Below are 23,591 nucleotides of genomic sequence, written 5' to 3' on the forward strand. Positions count from 1 at the left end.
AATAAAAAAATCCGCAAAATGCAAATGTCCTTTTTTGACATTGACCTGTGAAAATCCATAAACCAAAAGGAACCGATCGATTCGTTGCGGATCAAAATTTGTTAAAAAACAATTTTCCCATCTCTACCCGATGAAGTTATCTTATCATAAAATATTTAACGGACTTCCGAGGATGTGCCCCGTAGAAAGCAATTATATGGAGTAATAGGAGGAGTAATAGGGAGGGGTTTTATGGGCAATTGGAGGAGTTATAGGGAGTGGTTTTATGGTGCAATAGGGGGAGTTATATGAAGGAAAATAAAATGTTGACAACATACTGTACCAAGTTTTGGGTTTAAATGACCAGCACCTCTGGGCAGCAAACTACCACTGCTTTCAATGAGTTTCCTTTGATAACTCCACTGGTTCCCATTCCTTTATGAGCTTCATTGTCTGTAATTATTCTGGGCCTACAGTATGTAACATAACTGAACCTCCCATCTCTCCCTGCAGCTCTTGCACTATGTGAAGAAGGTGCGCATGAGAACGAGCAGTGGGAGGGAGCTCTTCTTTAACGAGAACGGGGACCCACCTGCGGTGTATGATATAGTGAACTGGCAGCTGATTCCGGAGGGTGGAATAAAACAGGTCAAGGTGGGAAGCTACGATACCGGAGCTCCAATTGGACAGGTTTTCACCATAACTGCCAGTGCCATGCATTGGGCATCAGGTGGAACGGAGGTAAGGTACTGTCATGGAGAGGAGTTACTGTACATGTATTGGGAGCGGCTAAATGGGGCAATAGAAGGAGTTATATGTAGTGGCTATATGGGCAATAGGAGGAGTTATATGGATGATGGAATTGGGTATTAGGTTTAAATACAACATTAAATTACCTGCTCACTCATTTACTTGAGAAATGTCATCTCTGGTCTACTGCAATTCGATAAAATGACTCAACTTTCCACATTCAGTGCTGTTGACAACATGACATATTCCAATAATCCAGTTTGTCTTAACCAGTCAGGACAGAGTTAGTCCTTTTTATAGTACTGTATCCCAGTCATATCTTCCTCTTTTGCACTTCGTTCCAAATTCTCCTCCAGGCCCCTCTCTCCGTTTGCAGCAGCAGTTGTCTCTCTGGTTTTAGGAAGGCAACATTGAGAGGGAAGCCTGTCTGCTGCTTCCAATGTGTCCTCTGTCCCCGAGGAGAGATCTCCAACCAAACAGGTGAGTAGATCTTAGAAGAAATAGAAAGCCAACATACAATCTGAATATAGATTGATAGATTATTCAATTCATTATTTGTGTGTCTCTTTCAGACTCTGTTTATTGTTCTAAATGTCCGTGGGATATGTGGCCCAATCTTCAAAGGGACAAATGCCTCCCAAAGTCCAGAGAATTCCTCTCCTATGAAGAGCCATTGGGTGTCACCTTGGCAGTTACAAGTGTCTGCTCTTCTTTATTCCCTGTTTTTATGTTTGCACTGTTTATCAACTTCAAAACCACTCCCATTGTCAGAGCCAATAACTACACCCTCAGTTGTCTTCTCCTTTTGTCCCTGTCCCTCTGCTTCCTCTGCTCTTTGGCTTTCATTGGTTTCCCCCAACCTGAGAAGTGTCTCCTGCGCCAGGTAGCTTTTGGTATGGTTTTTGCTCTCTGTATCTCATGTATCTTGGCCAAAACTATAATGGTGGTCTTCGCCTTCAAGGCCACCAAGCCTGGTAGCAATCTGAGGAAGTGGACCAGCAATCGGGTGTCTTATCTTATTGTAATTTTATGCATCCTAATTCAAACTTTTCTCTGCATCTTCTGGCTCTCATTCTCACCTCCCTTCCCAGAACTCAACACCCAGACCAAATCTGAGGTCATTATCGTTGAGTGTAATGAGGGCTCCCACATCGTCTTCTGGGGCATGCTGGGATATCTCGGTCTGCTGGCTACTGTTAGCTTCATTGTTGCCTTCCTGGCCAGGCAGCTCCCCGACAGCTTCAACGAGGCTAAGTTCATCACCTTCAGCATGCTGGCCTTCCTCAGTGTCTGGGTGTCCTATATTCCAGCCTCCCTCAGCGCACGTGGCAAGTACACTGTGGCCATGGAGATATTCGCCATCCTGTCTTCCAGCTGGGCTCTGGTGGTCTGCATGTTTGTGCCCAAATGTTTCATCATATTGTTCCGACCCAACATGAACTCGAGAGAGCATCTCATGGGGAAAGACAGAGATCAAACTCACAAGGTCAAATAAATGTAAATACCAGAAGCCTACTCAGACCCAATAAACCATTTCTACAGTCACCTCTTTGTATGTTAATTGAAAAGTGCTACATCTGATGCTTTTATATAATTGTTGCTGTGTAAAACTCTGTTAGCAACTGAGTAAATAAATGGAAGTGAAAAAGTGACCGAATGAATGGATAAGTTCAATTATTATTGTTCAAGTGAGAATATGTGGGTCATGGGAGACCAGGACAATCACACCAGGGATCAGAACACTAGACAGAACTGCGGACTTAAACAAACATGAATTTAATGGAAAACATTTCCATAAACTTCCAGTACATAAAATGTTCACAAACTCACTCAACTGGGGTAACTGGGGGAACAGACTGAGGCACACAGCCCAAGACCTAGTTGATTAGATTACTAGGGTTGGGAGTGGGCAAGGACAATGCTGATACAATCCCATTCCACAGGCAAACCATACACATACAGCCCCAGGGCTTTCAGCTTTCTTGCAGAGCAAGTCCACTCAGCATGTTGTCGACCTCTCCCTGGTTCCTCAACAATGGTCTTAATTCCATCAGTGTCCAGACCTACAATACAAAACTCTGATGTGATTACAGCTCATTTTAGAATAGAGAGTAAATCCTTACAGGCCCCCACTCCTGAACCGAGTTATATATCACTGTTTACATTTAAGAGGAACATATATAGGACTGATACAATATACTGTACATACATAAATAACTATATCATATCATTGACAGGTAGGGGTAATGGCATGCTTAAGCTTTATTTAAAAGCATCCAAATCTACCACTACAATCATATCAGTCCCTTAAGCGGAGAGCTCTGGGGTAGCAACCCCAGTGGGTTGATCCACAAGATTGATGCTCAAAGGTCGGAACTTAGCCGGCCCCGGATCATCCTGCCGGGAAAGTCTATCGGCATTACCCTTCTTGTCCTGCACTGTAAAGACATACATCTGTATGGTAAAACTCCACCGCATCAGCTTGGCATTATCCCCTTGGACCCACTGAACCAGCTCAAGGGATTATAGTGTGTGCACAGTAGTACAATAAATAGGCAGCTATACACATATGGCTGGAGTTTCCAGAGGGCCCATACTATGGCCAAACATTTCTCCTCAATTGTAGAATAGGCCTCCTCCCAATCTAGCATCTTGAAGCTCAGGTAAACGATGGGGTGTTCGACCCCCTCAGACCCACCTGACTCAGCACTGCACCTCTGCCAAAATTAGAGGCATCGGTCTGAATCAGGAACTGCTTGTCATTGTCAGGTGCTGCAATGATCGGAGTGCTTACCAGGACAGCCTTGAAAGGTGAGAAGGCACTCTACGAAACTGGTGATTAGGTTAAAATGCTAGGGAGTTGACTTTTGTTCAGTTCTATCAGGGATTTGGGTAGGGCACTGTAGTGGGGTACACACTTGCAGTAATACCAGGTGGTCCTCAGAAACACTAGTACCTCTTTCTTGGTCTTGGGAACTGGCCACCCCACATTTGCTTCCACCTTGGCTGACTCAGACTTGAGATGCCTCCTGACTACCCTGTGCCCGAGGTATATGACCTCCACCATCCTGATTTGACACTTGGCCGGCATTAACATAAGCCCGGCCTCATGGATGTTAGGCCGCCGCTACATGGGTAATGTTGTCAACCCAATTGTTACTATAGACCACCATGTCGTCCAAGTACACCTGAGCATACCCTTGCATACCCTCATGCAGGTACAGACACTTTTGACAATAAATATAGGCCAAACCCCACACAATGGGAAAGGGAACCTCCACCCATGCAGCTTGCAACATCAGCTCTGGGACTTCTCAGCTATGTGAACAATGGTTCCAAATTCATGGGACAAAGTCATCGCAAATCTAATTTGACAAGTAAACAAGAAGTTATTCTGAGCATTCCCTTCAACAATACCTATAAGATTATTTCTCGATAGCGATTCAGCCCTGGATGCAATTAGAATACAAATATGCTTTTGTAGGCGTTAGTTTATCTTTGCTCCAACTTCAGTAGAGGGTTTAGATTAGTGTAAAGGTAAGTCACAAACATCTGAAAATGGGTCGTGCTCGCAGGGAAAAAATTATATGGTATCTGAGATAGAAAAGGATCCCTTTATTGCGGCACTGAGAGACACCCTACAGTTTATATAAAACACCCTATCCTAGCAACCCCCTCTCTCCACTGGGTCGTTAATCTTCTGCATATTGCCAGTGTGTTCTTAATCCGCCCATAGCCGAGCTACAAAGACTCAGTACGCCTGCGTCTAATCACACCATCCCCCACCCCAACCCTTAGAGGCCGGTTTTGTTAACGGTAACGCTTTGGAAAATCCCCTCTCGAATTTGAAATGTAAATCTGATGTGCACAGCACTGTGAGAATTGAGAGTAAACTGATATTTCATCACGGGAAAAAAAATACAAAGATAAAAATAATCATGAATAATACATACAGTACTGCAGCCTTTATTAAATTCTTCTGGCAGATTGAAATCAGAGAAACATTTACAAAACATTCTTATTCATTGGTGCACTGTAGGGGTGGTTGTCAATGATTATGATTTGCAGGAAAGTGAATAAATATTTATTTTATTTTATCAGGTACCAAACAATACAAATACAAATATAAAAATAATCAGGAATAATACATAATACATAATGCAGTCTACAGTAGAGGCAACGTTTATTCTAACATTTGCCGTAAACTAGCCGGTTACATTCTGGGTATGTGCTGGGTATGTTCTGGGCTAGTTTGAGGCACGTTTAAGGCATTTCTGCATTGACTAACGACCCATAGGATTAACACAGCAGGGATCCCTGGCAGTCCAATTCAGTTTGAATGGGAATGCCAGGGACCCCCGCTGTTAATCTGATAGGCCATTAATAAATGCAGAAATGCTGTGGCTAGTTTAAGGAAAGTTTAAGGCATGTATTCAGAATGTACCTGGGTGTTTCCTGGGTTTTTTGGGGAATTGCCACTGGTTTTTGTTCGAATAAGAGTTGCCTCTACTGTATATTAAGTTCTTTTGGCAGCTTGAAATTGGATAACCATTTGGAAAACATTTGAAAAACATGGGGAAACATGAGTAATGCACATTTATAAGAATATTATTTAATACTATACAGTATACAGTACTGTAATGTACTGTATAATATATATACTATATACTGTATAGTAATATTATTTTTTTCGTCTTTATCTTTTCCTCATTTTGTCTGCAGTAGAGTAGTTCATTGAGAGAGGAGAGGTTTTGTGTACATCATTACTGCTGTTTATATACTGTACATTTGACTGTACAAGCAGATTTGACTGGACACAACACCCCCACCTCCCCCTAGGCCACCCTTTTTCCCTGAAACGACAAGAAAACAAAACATTAGTGCAGTTACTGTACTGTATGTGTGTACTGTACTGTATTATGGCATTGTGTGCTGTGTAGAACGTGATGTGTGATGTGTAGAACTACTGTAGGTGGCTGGTGCAGCTTTCTCAACTAGTCTACTGTATACTGTAACTACTGTATACTCTGACTACTGTTAAATTCTATGTACTGTACTGTAACCTGATGGCTGGTGCTGCTCTCTGTAAAGAAAAAACTAACTACTGTATACTCTTACTATCTGGAAAGAAAAAATCTATGCCATACTTACCTGTATCATACTGTACTTACAATACTACAGCACAGTACTACTTTCCTGATGCTTGCCCATTACGTGTGATGACAATGGGCAGCACAGTGGCAGTATGGTCTATATATTTATTGCAGCGTTCCACGGTGACTACATCGTGCCAAAAACTCATTATGCCTTTCAACAACTCGTCCTTTTTGGAGGGTTTCGCCACTTTCCGGATATGGTCCTTCAGCTGATGCCAGACCATTTCGATCGGATTGAAGTCTGGCGATCTGTCATTGGAAAGAAAGGACAATTGGTTTAAGAGCTAAAAACAGTGGGGGAAAAAAATGGGACACGGTCTACTGCACTTACTCCGCTGGCGTCTTCACCCAGTTGATGCCGCGCTCAAGGATATGCGCCGTTGACGCGGTGTGCTTGGGATCGTTGTCCTGGTAGAAGCGGTGACCATTGGAGAACTCGCGTGTGATGTATTGCACTATCTCGGGCACAATGTTGTCTTGGAAGAAAGCTTTATTCATGATTCCTATAGCAAGAAAAGAAAAGTGCTCAAAAAACTGCACAATAGTACAGTACAGTGCATACAGTAAGGCAACACTAGTAAAGTACAGTGCATAAGGCTACATTATATTTGATACATTTTACCTTCAAAGATGACAATGAAACCCGGGCCACGCCTAGAAATGGCACCCCACACATGCAGCTTCACAGGGTGTTTTGGCCGCGGCTTCAAAGATATGCAGCCTTTTTTGTGGAATGCAAAGCTTGCAAATCTCTCCAGTGACACAGTAGACTCATCAGTGAAGATGCAATCCTGGAAAGTCTCCCCACTGTGGATCCAAGCCTGGACCTGGACCACTCTTTTGATTTTGTTTGCGTCCCATATCATGGGGTACGCTCTGTAATGACAAGGAATAAAAAATTTTAGCGGCACAGTGCAGTACAGTTTGCTAAACAACACTTTTACCTCCTGTACTGTCCAGTACTAACCTCACACGTCCATATTTCCATTCAATGCTGAGTCTCATCTTTTTTATGCTGGTCTCAGATACAGTCAGATTGTGCTTTTCCTGCAGAGTGTATTTAACCCTTAATGCACTCCTCTCATCATTCTCCTCACTTATTTTGTCCACCAGAAGAGTTGTCTCCCTACAATGTAAAGAAAATATATTGTTTTATTAATATGTAGCAATATAAAATGCATATAAATATAATGTTGTAATATACAGTAAATATAAATAGACAAAATATATATACTGTTGTACTATAAATATAAATATACAAAATAAATATACTGTTGTAATATAAATATTCATATACATCCTATAAATACCGTTGTAAGATAAATATAAATATACAAAAAATGTATACTGCTGTACTATAAATATAAATAGACAAAATATATATACTGCTGTACTATAAATATAAATATACAAAATAAATATACTGTTGTAATATAAATATTAATATACATCCTATATATACCGTTGTAAGATAAATAGAAATATACAAAAAATGTATACTGCTGTACTATAAATATAAATAGACAAAATATATATACTGTTGTACTATAAATATAAATATACAAAATAAATATACTGTTGTAATATAAATATTAATATACATCCTATATATACCGTTGTAAGATAAATAGCAATATACAAAAAATGTATACTGCTGTACTATAAATATAAATAGACAAAATATATATACTGTTGTACTATAAATATTCAAAATAAATATACTGTTGTGATATAAATATTAATATACATCCTATATTTACCGTTGTAAGATAAATAGAAATATACAAAAAATGTATACTGCTGTACTATAAATATAAATAGACAAACTATGTTGTAATATAAATCAACAGAAATAACAACAGTATTACAGTAGATACAGAACTGTACTGTAGATGTACTGTACTGTATGAACAGTACAGCACGTACAGTTTTATATATTTTTTTTGTTAAGTTTTATAAATATACTTACGCGTTAGTTACCCTGTGTGCACTTTTGCGGTCTCTGTTTTTTCCGTATGCATGATAGCACACGGTGGTTGATGGCACAACGAGGTCAGAAGTAGCTAACCAGCGCTGGATATCTGCAATTCGGTGTCCGCTCGTGTACATCTCCTTAATTCGCATGCTGAGATCCTTTGAAATCTTTTTAACAGGCATTGCTGCGAGTAGAAAGAAATACAAACACAAGAATGTATATTCGATGTTTAGCCGATGTGTATTCTATGTGCAGTGAATCCACAAAATGGATGGTGTATTTATACGTTAATGACTCACATTAGAGTACGCCCACTTTCAACACCTGTACCTGGTCGCCATGCATAAAAGGTTACACACTTTGCATAGCCCACCACTCCATGGTCTTTATCTGAACTTGCCCTTGTCCAGATACTGCATTGTGCCTCCTGCTTCCATGGAGCAGCCCCGATTCTATGGACGCAGGAACCCTCTCGCCTCTGCCGTGCCTGTCAAGCTGAAAAAGCGAAAGGCGGTTGCCGTTTCCACGCCAAGGGCAAAGCGACAGGCTAAGGCCAATAAAGAAAAACTTCTGCTGACCCCAAAGGCTAAGGGTTTTCTTGGACGTAAGCCTCATTATGTGAAGAAGATATACGGTGATGTATTCTCGACACAAAACGATTGGCAGCCAACCCATCGAACCCGCAGACCACTTCCTCAGATATGCTTCGACGACTCTGCTGTAGCTGTCCCGGAAATCTTCAGCCCATCTTCTCCACCCCCATCTTCTCCGGTTCCATCTGACGACGCTGCCTCCTCTGAAATCCACGGGTCACTGTCTCCTTTGCTCTTGGACGACTCTGCTTCCCGCCCGGAAATCCAAAGGTCACTTTCTCCATCCCTCTTCGATGACGCTGCCTCTTCTCCTCTACCGGGTATCCACAGGTCACCTCCTCCACTCTCCATCGATGTTGCTTCTGTCCATGGAACCCCCATCTCATCCTCCGTTGCACCCATCCCCCCAGATGTTCAGACGCCATGCACAAGGAGCAGCTCGTTAGACCGGATGCTGAATGGGATAATTGTGGATCTCCCCGGGAATTCTATTGTGCTGGCAAAGATAGATCTGCTTCTGGAGACCATGCTAAATGTGGAGCAATGATACTACAAATGGAACAACAGATGGATCGACGGATTGAGAAGATAAAGGCTGACATAGCGGGCATACATTATTTGCTCAGTGCTAATGCCCCTGTTTCCCCGACGCAGGAGCAGGGGGGTGACATGGATGTGATGAATGGGACCTTCGACCCCCTTCCATCACCAAGCGCACCCCCTCCACCAGAAGATGTAGTGTACATGTATGTCGTTGAGGAGGACATGACAACCGCGTTAAGACCACGCCAGGAGAGAACAGAGCGACCACGACCGGAGGAAAGCTTCCTCCCAGACAACCTACCATCGTCCATCGTCTCAAGCACACCCATTCCCAAAAGACCTACACCCGCTCGCATCGAAACGGTGCCCGACATCACCCTGTGCGATCTGCCACCGAAGCTCAGGGAGAAGTATAGGGTGAAGAGTGCTGGTGTACCCCACAAGTATGCCTTGATCATTTTTAAGCACCATGTTCCCTACTCGTTGTACTACGATGGGAATCGTGTAAAAAAGGCGCTTCCTGTCAATTTAAGGAAAAACATTGTGAAAGAAATGCGGCGCTTTTATCCAGTTACAGATCCTGTAATGAAAGGCGTTCGAGACTGCATTAATGGCGTTTTGCGCCATGCAAGGAATCGGCCATGGATGGACAATGTGGAGGACTTTCAGTGAGACCATACTGTTGTGCTGAACTGTATTGTACTGTACATGTTTTGCCCTACAGTACCCGCTGTACTTAAAAAAGGAGATGTTGTGTGTTTTTTTACACAGGACATGCACAACTCCAGTCCCTGAGGGCCGCAAACAGGCACGGTTTTCAAGGTTGCCCTGAAAACCTGCCCTGTTTGCTGCCCTCTAGGACTGAACTGGTGCAGGTCTGACTGACAGTGTTGCGCACCATCCCACTATACTGTACTGTATACAGTACTGTGTTTCTTTAATAAAGGAGATGTTACTTAAAATGCTTCAACATTGTATTTGTAATCAAATGTATTTGAACTGACTGCACCAATAAAAGAACATGTTGATTTGTCTTACTGTACTGTGCATTGTTTCCATTTGCTCCTTTGATAGTACTGTATGACAAAATACAGTGTTTCTAGAATGTCGAGGCTTGCTGCACTGTTTTTTTTACTGCCTGATTGCGCAATTGGCGTGGGAACTAGGGCAATTGGCGTGGGAACTAGGGCAATTGGCATGGGAACTTCTGTTCTAGGGCACCTAGAGATAAAATTCATTTTGCCCCTAGATGTTAGGAATCCTCTCACTTCACCCCAACAGGGTCCGACCAGTAATGGAAGCAAGAAAGGGTCACACCGGCGAGGAGGGTCCTACCATTGAGCGTAATGGCGGAGAAAGCTTTGAAATGGCTAAATCAGAATGAGCAGAAACCTGGAACCCACAACTCCGGTTCTGTTCAACCTAGAGGGCTCAGATTCGGTCACCATGTAGTCCTAGTTGCGGCAGGGTTGCAAGGCAAATTGTGACCCCCCTCATGGCAACAGAACGGAGTCATGGTAATGGTAAAGTTTAGGTTTCTGCCATTGACTTGCATGGCAGAAAATAAACCACTTTGGTAATGTGCTTTTAAACTGTCTTTTGGTATTTCCGGTTCCGGGGGTCGTGGAAGGCTGATATTTTGCCACTATGGCAAGGGTCCTTCCGCATGAGGACCAGGCGAATTTCAACCCGCTCAGACCCACAGAACGGATTATTTTAAATTATATTTATATATTTATATTTTAAAGATATTAAAGATTGTACTATATTGTATTTAAAATATGTGACTGTAAACCATACTGACTGACAAATGTTTTCACACCCTGATGAAATATCAGTTTACTCTCAATTCTCACAGTGCTGTGCACATCAGATTTACATTTCAAATTCGAGAGGGGATTTTCCAAAGCGTTACCGTTAACAAAACAGGCCTCTAAGTGTTGGGGGAGGGGGATGGTGTGATTAGACGCAGGCATACTGAGTCTTTGTAGCTTGGCTATTGGCGGATTAAGAACACACTGGCAATATGCAGAAGATTAACGACACAGTGGAGAGAGGGCGTTGGTAGATAAGGGTGACTCAGCCGATTGACGCTTGGCTAGGGAGGGATTAAAAACACAATGACAACTGTAACTGCAGAAAATGAGCAACGCGTTGTTGTGCATTGTTTCCATTTGCTCCTTTGATAGTACTGTATGACAAAATACAGTGTTTCTAGAATGTCGAGGCTTGCTGCACTGTTTTTTTTACTGCCTGATTGTGCAATTGGCGTGGGAACTAGGGCAATTGGCGTGGGAACTATGGCAATTGGCGTGGGAACTTCTGTTCTAGGGCACCTAGAGATAAAATTCATTTTGCCCCTAGATGTTAGGAACCCTCTCACTTCACCCCAACAGGGTCCGACCAGTAATGGCGGCGAGAAAGGGTTACGCCGGCGAGGAGGGTCCTACCATTGAGCGTAATGTCGGAGAAAGCTTTGAAACGGCTAAGTCAGAATGAGCAGAAACCTGGAACCCACAACTCCGGTTCTGTTCAACCTAGAGGGCGGCAGGATTGCATGGCAAATTGTGACCCTCTCGTGGCAACAGAACGGAGTCAGGGTAATGTTAAAGTTTAGGTTTCTGCAATTGACTAGCATGGCAGAAAAAAAAGCCACTTTGGTAATGGGCTTTAAAACTGTCTTTTGGTATCTCCGGTTCCGGGAGTCGTGAAAGGCTGATATTTTGCCACTATGGCAAGGGTCCTTCCACATGAGGACCAGGCGAATTTCAACCCGCTCAGACCCAAAGAACGGATTATTTTAAATTATATTCGCGCAATTGGCGTGGGAACTACTTAGGGCCTCGGTCAAGTTCACGGCCAATTTGCATGGGAACTTCTGTTCTAGGGCACCTACAAATAAAATTCATTTTGCCCATAGATGTTAGGCACTGTATACCACTGTACAGTATACTGCAGAAGACACATAATGAAACGATACTGAACATGTAGAATAAATGCATAGTTTTATTTTTTCGTGTTTATTACACCGTATACTGTACAGCCGGAAAACATCAGCATACAGTACAATATTATCCATCGAAATCCCCCTATTAGCCGTTTTCTTTTCTAAGGAAAAACAAAAAGAAAAGTTTTAATGTACAGTAATGGTTAGCCCACTAAAGAAGTACCCAGCCAGTCCCACCAAAATAATACGGCAACAATACAGTACTCACCATAGAATTTCCCATTCAGCTGGCACCGGCGCTGGTCCACTGCCAGTCCAGCTTTCTTGATCATCCACGTCGATAGTTTGCAGCGGGACTAGTCCACCTGTAGTCAGCAGGTGAGGCTGGAAATTGCTTAGGTACATGCAAGCTTCATCAAAACTGCACGCGAAATCCGACTCAGGCTCAGGGTTGTCACTGACGGTGGGACCGTCATTGGAAGCCGGTGCTGGTGCATTGCTTGGCAGCGACTGTCGCTTCTTAGTTCATTTTAACACGACCCTTTGCCTTTTGCCACCTTCATGATCATAGATACCGGAAAAATCCGGTGATACACACCAATACCCTCCAACAAATTGTGGCTCAATACGATGAAAACAGGGATCGCTACATAACCTTTTCCTTACTGCACGCTTCCACGTATGAGGAGTTGGCGAAAATTTGTAAAAGTCATGGTTTTCGATAAAATACTGATAAATTTGAGCAACTGTTGCCATCTTATCCTCTGTTGCATTAATCGCGGCCCATATTAAATACGCGTAAATTCTGTCGGGTTTTTGGAAAGCGGGCTGCACTTGAACACTCATGGCGGGTGGGTCTCTGGAGAATACTGTAACTGAAACTGGTCTTTGTCTTTCTTTAATATGAAAAGCCTAAATTGATACATTTTTGCAACCTCTTCCTTCAGTCTCAAGGCCAAGGCCAAGTTACAATGGCACACTGTGGTACAGTATCTTTTTTAAACGAAACACCTGCCAGCCGACACATTACTGATTCGGCGCATTACAATTCATGAATATCTGCCATCTGGCGGACACGCGAAGCATTGCAGCCTATTAAAATCCGAACCATTATCAATAAACGCATCAGCCGGGCATGACCCGTGGCTGGGAACGCAAGATGAACGTTGCATGCGCCAGGTGAACAGCGTCGCATTCCAGGAACAACCCAGGTAAAAACCGGTGATTTGTTAGAATAAAAGCTGCCGCAGCACTATACATATACAAAATAAAGAAATTAAGTAGCGCCACTTGTGAAAGAGTACAATATTAATAAAAATGGTTCATAATATGATATATGTGGTATTATATGTGAAATATTAAAAATAATATTAATCTAGAAAATGTGCCTATGCTAAAGAAATAATTCTATTAGTGAATAGCAAAAAAACAAACTGAAAAAACACACTCTAAAAATACATAAAAAGAGAGTAAATGCATGTGATAAAATTTCAAGGTGATAAAACATATAAAAACAACAAAAAATGTAGCGCTAACCAAGAAGATGATGACGTAATGTATAATACCCTATGTAAAAACAGTCAATAGTAAATAGGGGGCTGCCTAAGATACAGAAATCTGACCCCCTGGTCAGAGCTAAAACATGGAAAAAGAGATGTGCCTAGAGGCGCCTGGAGTAACCATAAATACAAAAGGATATATGAAAACCAAGCCTGTTGGCTGCTGGAGTGTTGCATAGTTACATAGTTACATAGTAGATGAGGTTGAAAAAAGACGTACATTGGCGACACACTTTATTCGAGCTCGGCTAGTCCCACGAATTCGGGTATACTCGGGTGTATTGAGGTTTGTGACTGTTTTCTGCCCGAGTGCATTGCGTTATTTTCCAGGCAGGGATTGAAGCATTTTATTCCCACTGGCTGCAATACTGCACAGTATATATATATATACTGCATTACAATTCATGAATTTATGCCATCTGGTAGACACGCGAAGCATTGCAGCCTATTAAATCCTAATCATTATCATTTAACAGATCAGCCGCCCATCAGCCAGGCATGAACCATGGCTGGGAAGGCAAACGCAACGGGGCTTGTCTGAGGTGAGGAGCGGCGCATTCCAGGTATCTGCCAGGTACATACTGGGTATTTGCTCGAATAAAGTGTGTCGCAGCAGTACGTCCATCAAGTTCAACCTATGCTAAATTCAGACAACAGATACTTTATTCTATATCTATACTTACTTATTGATCCAGAGGAAGGCAAACAAAAAACCCCCATTAAGGGGAAAAATTAATTCCTTCCTGACTCCAAGAATTGGCAATCGGATTAATCCCTGGATCAACATCCTTCCCATGTATACTTATTTGGTATACTGTATCCCTGTATACCTTTCCCATCTAAAAAGATGTCCAACCTTTTTTTGAACAAATCAATTGTATCTGCCATCACAGTCTCCATGGGTAATGAATTCCACATTTTAACTGCCCTTACTGTAAAGAACCCTTTCCTTTGTTGCTGATGAAATTTCCTTTCCTCCAACCTTAAGGGATGGCCCCGAGTACTTTGTACTGCCCGTGGGATGAATAGTTCTTTTGAAAGCTCCTTGTATTGTCCCTGAATATATTTGTATATAGTTATCATATCCCCTCTTAGACGCCTCTTTTCTAATGTAAATAAATCCAATATAGTTAGCCTCTCCTCATAAGTTAGAATGTCCATCCCTTTTATTAATTTGGTGGCTCTTCTCTGCACTCTCTCTAGTTCCATAATGTCTTTTCTTAGGATTGGGGCCCAAAATTGTACTCCATATTCAAGGTGTGGTCTTACTAATGCTTTGTAAAGGGGCATAATTATGTCTACTTCCCTTCCATCCATTGCCCGTTTGATGCAAGATAAGATCTTGTTTGCCTTTGCAGCTACTGCATGACATTGGGCACTATTGCTAAGCCTGCTGTCTACAAGCACTCCTAAATCCTTCTCCATCAATGATTCCCCCAATATATCTCCATTTAATTTGTAAGTCGCCTTTTTATTCTTGCATCCCAAATGCATAACCTTACATTTATCTGTATTAAACCTCATATGCCATTTACCTGCCCACGTTTCCAGTCTCTCCAAGTCCTTCTGAAGAGAAATTTCATCCTGCTCTGATTCTACTACCTTACACAATTTAGTATCATCAGCAAAGATGGAGACTTTGCTCTCGATCCCAACCTCAAGGTCATTAATAAACAAGTTCTTCACGATGTGCTTTAAAGGAAAGAGAAAGCACAACACATAGCGTAATACTGTAAATGATCAGACAAACAACATATAAGACAACATATAACAGCTGAAAAACAGTTTAGGTGAAATTACACAGTAAAAACATTTAATAACAATTAATAATAATTCATATTACACATGGACATATAATATGTGGACAGGTAAATAAAATAATGATTGAAGTGCTCCGCAGCACCAATGGTGACGGTTGCAGTGCCCACTCACCAGATGGAATAGGTAAGCAGGCGGTGGATAATTTAGAGAGTATCCCCTCTCGTTATGGTAAGCTGCTTCCTGCTGGCAGGCGTCTCCGTTATTGCGTGTGTGTAGATCTGTATGCAGGATCTCCCGCGGCACGCTGTGAAGGACGCCCAGATGGTTAGGAACGGCTACAGCTGATTCGGCGCGCCGTCGGCAACAGCAGGATAGATGGTTAGCAGTGAACGCAGATTCGACAATGCGTGAGGGGAATCACCAAAGGTTGGGGTGCAGAGTTCTAGAATCGCCACCCTACGCGTTTCGAAAGCTCTCTGCTTTCTTCCTCAGGGGTATGTGAAGTAAAAGGTCCAAGAAAGTCCCTTAAATACAGAGTCTGTAATTATAGAAATTAATTTCACCTGCAGTTTGATGCACATGCGCATTGGGCAAATGAAGCAGTTCTTAAACATGATTGTGCAATCAGGCACATGCGCAATGAAATGTTCATGTTGATATTACAAAGTGCTGCTGCAAATCTATATAATCAGCTGATACACGAAACGGACATACTAAGAACAAAAACATGATAAACTTGTACTATAAACAACAATGTACATATGATAACTATTATTATTAATATAATATGACTCATTAAAAATGTGAAATGAATTTAACTAAATCTTTAGGATATGCTAAGTGATGAACAATCATAATAATACTACTGTGATAAACATAATAAATGTGAGCTATAGTGAGGAATATTACATATCAAATACAGGTGTAGAAATACATAAAACTGTGCTCTATGACATACAAATATCTTTATACAAATAATATTATATAATTTCTTAAAATATGTGCAGGAGGAGCCTGATAATAGCAATCAAAAAATGGCCAATAATGGTAATTTGTATGCAGACCATAAGGATATTGATGTGTCTATCCTACCAAAAAGGCTTTTAAATCGAATTCTACGTTCAAGCCCATTGGGGATAGAGTACGTAATTCGTAAATCCAATAGGATTCTCTTCTCCCCAATAGGCTTAAAGTATTGCCTCCTCTCCAATGTGGAGTAATGCATTCTATAGCTACGCATTTTAAACCCTTGGGATCTCGATTGTGCACTTGTAGAAAATGATTAGACACATTGTGTGTTACTAAACCAATTTTTATATTGTAGATATGTTCATACAAGCGTCTTTTGATGGCTCTAGTGGTCACACCCACATACTGCAGACCACATAGACATTCAAGTAAATAAATAACAAAAGAACTGCTGCACGTAATGTGTTGCTTAATTTTATAAGTTTTTTGAGTGTTGTTTGACACAAAATCTGGTTTTTTGAAACTATATTTACATGCTGTACATTTATTACAGATGAAGTACCCCCCACAGATTGCCATTCTTCGATGGATAGGTTGCAGTGATGGACAGCTAGGTGCCAGTCTTTGTCCTATATTAGGGGCTTTAGTGAATATAATATGTGGATACTCGGGTAAAATACCCTCTAGTTCTTTATCCTTTTTTAATATTGGCCAGTATTTTCTAAGGGTTTTACGTATATTTGGGGCCATTTGATTAAATTGAGTTACAAATGACAGATTGCCTGTTTTGTTAGTATTTTTATTGTTATTTTTATATTTCAAAAGACTGGTTCTGTCCATGGCTGCAACCTCGGTAATGGTTCTATCTAAATCTTGTGGGGAATATTTCCTCTCCACAAATTTGTTTTTAAGATCTTCGAGGGAACCCAAACAGGCAAGGGATGCACTAAGAGATTTATTGGGAAAAGAGAATTCAATAAAGGACACCAGAAAAAGGAAAAACACCTTAGAGGAACGAGAGGAGGGAGAAAAATTGGGCAAGGTGCAAAAACATTAAATAAAAGTGCTTATAATAATATCTTTAATATAAGTCAATATCCAATTTCTATTAAGGAAAATAAGCTATTATCAAAAGGATTATCCTTTGCTCCAGTTACAGGGCCAGATAGTTTTAAGTTATACATTGATGTTCAACGATACACTGGCGACACACTTTATTCGAGCTCGGCTAGTCCCGCGAATTCGGGTATACTCGGGTGTATTCAGGTTTCTGATCGTTTTCTGCCAGAGTGCATTGCGTTCTTTTCCGGCAGGGATTTAAGCTTTTTATTCCGGCTTGCTGAAATACTGCAATGCCGTGAAAATACACATGGTGGCGCTTGCGAGCTGTTCTCTGTGAAGCCGTCCCCTATAATGAATTGTAATGCAGTATACAGTATATACTGTACAGTATATATATATATATACTGTATAACAACAACCCCTATAAGCCCTAACATACAGTACTGTACACATACAGTACTGTATACTGTATGCATATACATAAATGATACTACTGTATGGGCGGCGGGAGCGTGATGTGTTTGCAGCAGAGAGAGATCCGCTGCTCTCTCTCTGCGCAAACATCAGCACAATAAAAATTATTTGAAATACATTTTTATTGATAGTGTACATGTGCAGGGGGTCTCCGGAGCTGAATCGCGTTGGTTTTAGGTCTGGGGACCCCGTGCCCCCCGAGATACAGGCCCCTTTGTGTGTGTTTAGTGTGTGTGTGTGTGTGTGTGTGTGTGTGTGTGTGTGTGTGTGTGTGTGTGTGTGTGTGTGTGTGTGTGTGTGTGTGTGTGTGTGTGTGTGTGTGTGTGTGTGTGTGTGTGTGTATGGGAGAGTGTGTGTGTGTGTGTGTGTGTGTGTAGATGGGAGAGTGTGTGTGTAAATATGGGAGAGCGAGTGTGTATATATGGGAGTGTGTGTGTATACATATTGAAGTATGTGTGTGACAACAGAGGTACCCCCCCAATCAGTCATCTCCCCTGCCCAAGTTAGTCACCCCTGCCCCAGTAAGTCAGTCACCTCCCCCCCAGTCAGTCAGTCACCCCCTCTCTCTGGTCTCCCCCGTCCCCCTCTCTCTGGTCTCCCCCATCTTCCCTCTCTCTGGTCTCCCCCATCTCCCCCGTCTCCCCCGTCTCCCCTCTCCCCTCTCTCTGGTCTCCCCTCTCTCTGGTCTCCCCCGTCTCCCCCGTCTCCCCTCTCCCCTCTCTCTGGTCTCCCCCCTCTATGGTCTCCCCCCTCTCTGGTCTCCCCCCTCTCTGGTCTCCCCCCTCTCTGGTCTCCCCTCTCTCCTCTCTCTGGTTTCCCCTCTATCCTCTCTCTGGTCTCCCCTCTCTCCTCTCTCTGCTCTCCCCTCTCTCCTCTCTCTGGTCTCCTCTCTCTCCTCTCTCTGGTCTCCTCTCTCCCCTCTCTCTGATCTCTCTCCCCTTTCTCTGGTCTCCCTCCTCTCTGGTATCTCTCTCCCCTCTCTCTGGTCTCCCCCCCCCTCTCTGGTCTCTCTCTCCCCTCTCTCTGGTCTCGCCCTCTCTGGTCTCTCTCTCCCCCCTCTCTGGTCTCCCCCCTCTCTGGTCTCCCGCCTCTCTGGTCTCCCCTCTCTCTGGTCTCCCCCCTCTCTAGTATACCCTCTCTCTGGTCTCCCCCCTCTCTTGTCTCTCTCTCCCCTCTCTCTGGTCTCCCCACTCTCTAGTCTCTCTCTCCCCTCTCTCTGGTCTCCCCCCTTTGGTCTCTCTCTCCCCTCTCTCTGGTCTCCCCCCTCTGGTCTCTCTCTCACACTCTCTCTGTCTCTCTGGTCTCCTCTGTCTCTCCCTCTCTCTCTCTCTCCCTCCCCTACTCTCTCTCTCCCCTCTCTCTCTCCCCTCTCTCTCTCCCCTCTCTCTCCCCTCTCTCTCCCCTCTCTGTATCTGGATATCTAATTTACCCTATATATCTTAACTGTCCTATACTACACCAAAATAACCAATACTGCTTTCTTCCAGATCTAACTCGGATCACACGGAAGACATCGGAATCCCCCCTAACCCAGAAGACAGGTAAAAAACACCTCCCCTCCAACTTATAACATTGCGGGAATGAGGTACCTGGACATTGAGGTACTGCGGATCAGGTAAGATCCCAGGCGGGATTGCTGCTTTAGATATTGTGAAGCGGGGATGTCCAGACACTGGTTAAGGGGTTCAGGAAACTAGTCATTCACATCTGGCTTTTATTTCTAGATCTGACATTTACACACACACACACACACACACACACACACACACACACACACACACACACACACACACACACACACACACACACACACACACACACACACACACACACACACACACACACACACACACACACACACACACACACACACACACACACACACACACACACACACATGTAACAAGGACTAATTGTAGTATAATGTGATACAATAGATACATTTATGTCAAAAACGAATGTTGTTCTGACTAGGAATTTATTAAATGTATTTTATTTATATATTTTATTTTAAAGCGGGATTGGGGGCGGGACTAGGGGCGCGGTTGGGGGCGGGACTAGGTGGCGAATAGATTTTTTGGTTGGGCGAGTAGATTTTTGGGTGATTTGTCGAATACATATATATATGTATACAGAGGCGACAAGTTTTATTCTAATAGGGCTAGTTCCGCAAGCCGGGAGATTTCCCGGCTTGCTAGCCAAATCCCCTCGGCGTGCCGCGCGTCACCGATGCGCGGTCACGCTTCATCGGGCGCCTGCGTCCCATGCGCGCGTGCCCAGGGCTCCCCGAGGGAGCCCTGGTGTCCCGCGATGTGGGGAACGGCGGTGGGGGGTTCCGCGGGACCCGTCGGACCCGGAGAGGGGAGAGGGAAGCCCCGATCGAAGGACCGCTCCTCCGAGGCTTCGGCGCGCGCACGGGACACTGTCGCGGCCAAGACCAGGTAAATGTTAGAATAAACTCGGCCGCGACAGTATATGTATATATGTATATATGTATATCTATCTATCTATATGTGTGTATATATAGTTGCATGATGAAGCCACTGTACAAATGAATGGGTGAAGGGTGAGTATCGGGCCAGGGTGGCTTAACCCCATAATTACCTTTGCGGTTATTATACGATAAGGTGATTAAGGGGTTAATTGATATCAGAATGTAATTGCAATGTATTGGCTATGTATTTTGTTGGCAACGGAGGACACAGATTTTGCTGGCGAGTGGGCTTCTTATTGATGAGGTTAGTAGAACTTTTTTTATTTTATTATGCTACTTAATGTGTTTAGTAATGGGCAAATAATCTACTGTATTATCCCTATCTGGATAATAGTTATTTTGCACATTATTGTACTGTATGTGTTGGGTGGGGGGGATTGATGTAGTTAATTTCTAGGACATGTTTATTTTTTTACATACAGGGTTGGTTCCTTTTGGTCTGCGGGAGACCTCTGGAGACCACCTGAGGTCTCCTCGGGCTTCTCACGGGTACCAGGCTGCCGGGTCCATGGGGGACACCTGCGGGGAAGAACCGGTGGCCCCACATCTGTGGGGCACCGCCAACCTGTAGGGACCACCCGTGGATCCCAAAACCCCCGTGGGAACCACCCGAGGCCCCCCAGACATCGGCGGGTCTTCCATGGAGACCCCATTGTGGCCCACGGTGACCCGCAGAGACCACCTGGTGGACCATGGCACCTGGCGGGGACCACCCACAGGCCTCCAGACCCTGTTTGAAACATGGTGCTGGGCTACTGTAGGTCTGTGAGGTGACCAATCAGGCCCACCGGGGACTCCCGTGGGCCTGGGGTATTAACCCTGTATGTAAAATAATACATCATGTTTTTATGGGGGGGGGGGCACAGGAGGTGGGTTATGTATTTAATAAATATAATGATGTTTATTGTGGGGCTGTGTATTGTTTTTATTGTGGGTACTGGGGGTGGGGAAAAGGGGTATTGGCCCCAAGGGTATGTGGGTAGGCCTCCAGGCTGGGTATTGGGTGAGGGTGGTTAGGCCTCATGGGGTGGGGGTGGGTTGTGGGGGAGGGTATGTAGGCCTCCCGAGTGGTGGGTGAGGGTAGGTTAACCCCTTAATGACTGTAGCGGTTAATAACTGCTATGGTGATTAAGGGGTTAGGGGACATTACATTGGCTGTTTTTAATTCTTGTATATGTTTTGCAGCATCGGAGGGGGCACGGACGGTGATGAAGATGAGGATGCCTTCATCATGGCAGCCTGACAAGGGTGAGTGTAATATGTTTTTAATGAATTTATTGTTCTTTATGTATTTTAAATGGGCAAATGCACTATTATCCATATGTGGATAATAGTAATTTTTACACATTACTATACTGTATGTGTTAGGGGGGGTGTATTTATTGTAAAGTTTTTTTGTTGTTGTATTTTTGGGGGGGGGCACAGAATTGGGACTGCCGGTATCCCTCTGCTTTGTTTACATTCCGCGGTCACGTGATCGGGACATTTAAATGCAGAGGGATACCGTCACTTCATAAAGGGGCCTGTATCTCGGGAAGCAGGGGTTCCCCGGACATGTACACTATGAGTAAAAATTATTTATATATATTTTTATTTTGACGATGTTTGCGCAGAGAGAGTGGCGGATCTCTCTCTGCTGCAAACACATATCGGCAGAAACAGCCTATCGCCAGGTTACCGGGAGACATTCTGTTTCGCCACCAGCTAATCAGCGTTTTGCTTTCGCAGTGATTCGCCAGGGATTCGGCCCTTATTGCATACTGCGAGGGCAAATCGCCAAAATCATGCTGATAGTGAACACTTGCCGAGAGCACTTTTTCGGCGCTTACTGCATAGAGCCCATTGTTCCTATACTGGACAGATTTGTTATTGGAAAAGATTTGATCAAAGTTTCTCTTGGCTTCCAACCCAGTGAAGTGTATGCTTTGTTACATGCTCCTAATAGCAGGAACTATGAAGTTAGCTTTAAGACACCAGAAGGACTAGAAAAATTCTGGTTTCGTTACAGAGAAGTGAAGGATAATCCAGAATGGGAATTTTTTTAAGTTGACCAGGTATCTCGCCCTGTGATCGTGGAAGTGAATATTATTTTTGATATTGAGACTGTAGCGGTAGAAGATATACATTTTTGGCTACAAAGACAGTGTGATGTTCAGTCTGGTCCAGTGAAAATTATGGACGATGAAGGTTTCTGGAATGGAGGCTACAAGTTTAAAGTTAAGCTCAGATACACACACAATGTTGCATGTCACCTCCCAAACGCCATATATATTGTGGAAGGGATCGCGGGCGATGTTTTTATTGGGGACAGCCTAAAAAGATTTTTAAATGTGATTCCCCAGGCACTTAAGCTCAGCGTGTGATAAAATCAGATGTACTATATGTGGTTCAATTGGTCATCACAGCTCTGAGTGTGACAAGGACATAGTCTACAACCTGTGCTATAAATGTGGTCATTCCTTTAAAAATTGCCCAGAAGCCGAGCACAACCATTATACACAGAATGAAATGTCTAGTGTACAGAATACAGCATCTCCTAGTGATAAAGAGAATACCACAGAGTCATCAGAAAGTCTTCAACTTACATCTGTAGAAGAGGTTTTAAATTCTCGTGGTCTGACATATACAGTACGCTTCCAGCCCAAAGGGGGTCAGATGGAGAGCACAGGAGCGGTCTGAGTTTTGTACCAAACACAGAGAATTCTACTCAGGAAGGTGATGCACCCCGCAAGGATGGCGGCGAACCCCGCAAAGATGGCGGCGAACCCCGCAATGAGGGTGGTAAACCGCGCAGAGATGGCGATAATGAATGGGAAACAATAAGGAATAAGAACAGCACTGTCCAAACCAGCTCAGCTGGAAAGAAAACTGCAAAAACTGGAGATAAAGAAACTGTCCAAGAAGAGATCTCACTGCACAATACATATAAGGTATTAGAGGAAAATAGTTGGGGTGAAAAAGTGGATGACGAAGACCCCGATATGTCAGACAGTCAGACCTCGCAGCAGTCTGGATCTATTCAGGACATTGAGATGGCCAGACCATCAAATAAGAGAAATGTGCCATCAGAGAGTCCCCCCGGGAGAAAGAAAATGGTCAAAAAGAAAAAATAAGGGTGGTGGTGATTCACTAAATATGCCCAAGTGCCCCTCTCTGCTGAAAGTGGCAACTATTAATGTGAATAGTATTAAGGGGAAAAAGACAAGGACTGAAGCCTTTTCTATTCTAAAAGGACTTTAAGAATTAGATTTTCTTTTTGCAGGAAACTTGCTTGACTACTTTGTGTTATTTATCTATAAGATGTAAAGTGTATATAACAGAGGGAATCT

General features: G+C 43.2%; 1 protein-coding gene across 1 annotated transcript; it reads left to right on the plus strand.

Annotated features, from left to right (window-relative positions):
* The first annotated feature begins 930 nt into the window (after positions 1-930).
* Positions 931-23,375, plus strand: LOC142470950 (vomeronasal type-2 receptor 26-like). The gene is made up of 5 exons (XM_075577756.1): positions 931-987; positions 1,086-1,209; positions 1,302-2,215; positions 3,422-3,540; positions 22,892-23,375. The coding sequence occupies exons 1-5, from the start codon at positions 931-933 to the stop codon at positions 23,373-23,375; spliced, it is 1,698 nt and encodes a 565-aa protein (XP_075433871.1).
* The last annotated feature ends 216 nt before the right edge of the window (positions 23,376-23,591 follow it).

This window comes from Ascaphus truei, chromosome 20 (genome assembly GCF_040206685.1).
Source record: "Ascaphus truei isolate aAscTru1 chromosome 20, aAscTru1.hap1, whole genome shotgun sequence".
NCBI classification, from domain to species: Eukaryota; Metazoa; Chordata; class Amphibia; order Anura; family Ascaphidae; genus Ascaphus; species Ascaphus truei.

Excerpts from the sequence above, each read along its gene's own strand:
- LOC142470950 (XM_075577756.1), top strand. The coding sequence starts at position 931 with ATGACTCAACTTTCCACATTCAGTGCTGTTGACAACATGACATATTCC. Across the intron at positions 1,210-1,301 it reads AGAGATCTCCAACCAAACAG|ACTCTGTTTATTGTTCTAAA; the intron begins GTGAGTAGATCT and ends TGTCTCTTTCAG. Across the intron at positions 2,216-3,421 it reads ACAGAGATCAAACTCACAAG|ACCCACCTGACTCAGCACTG; the intron begins GTCAAATAAATG and ends CGACCCCCTCAG.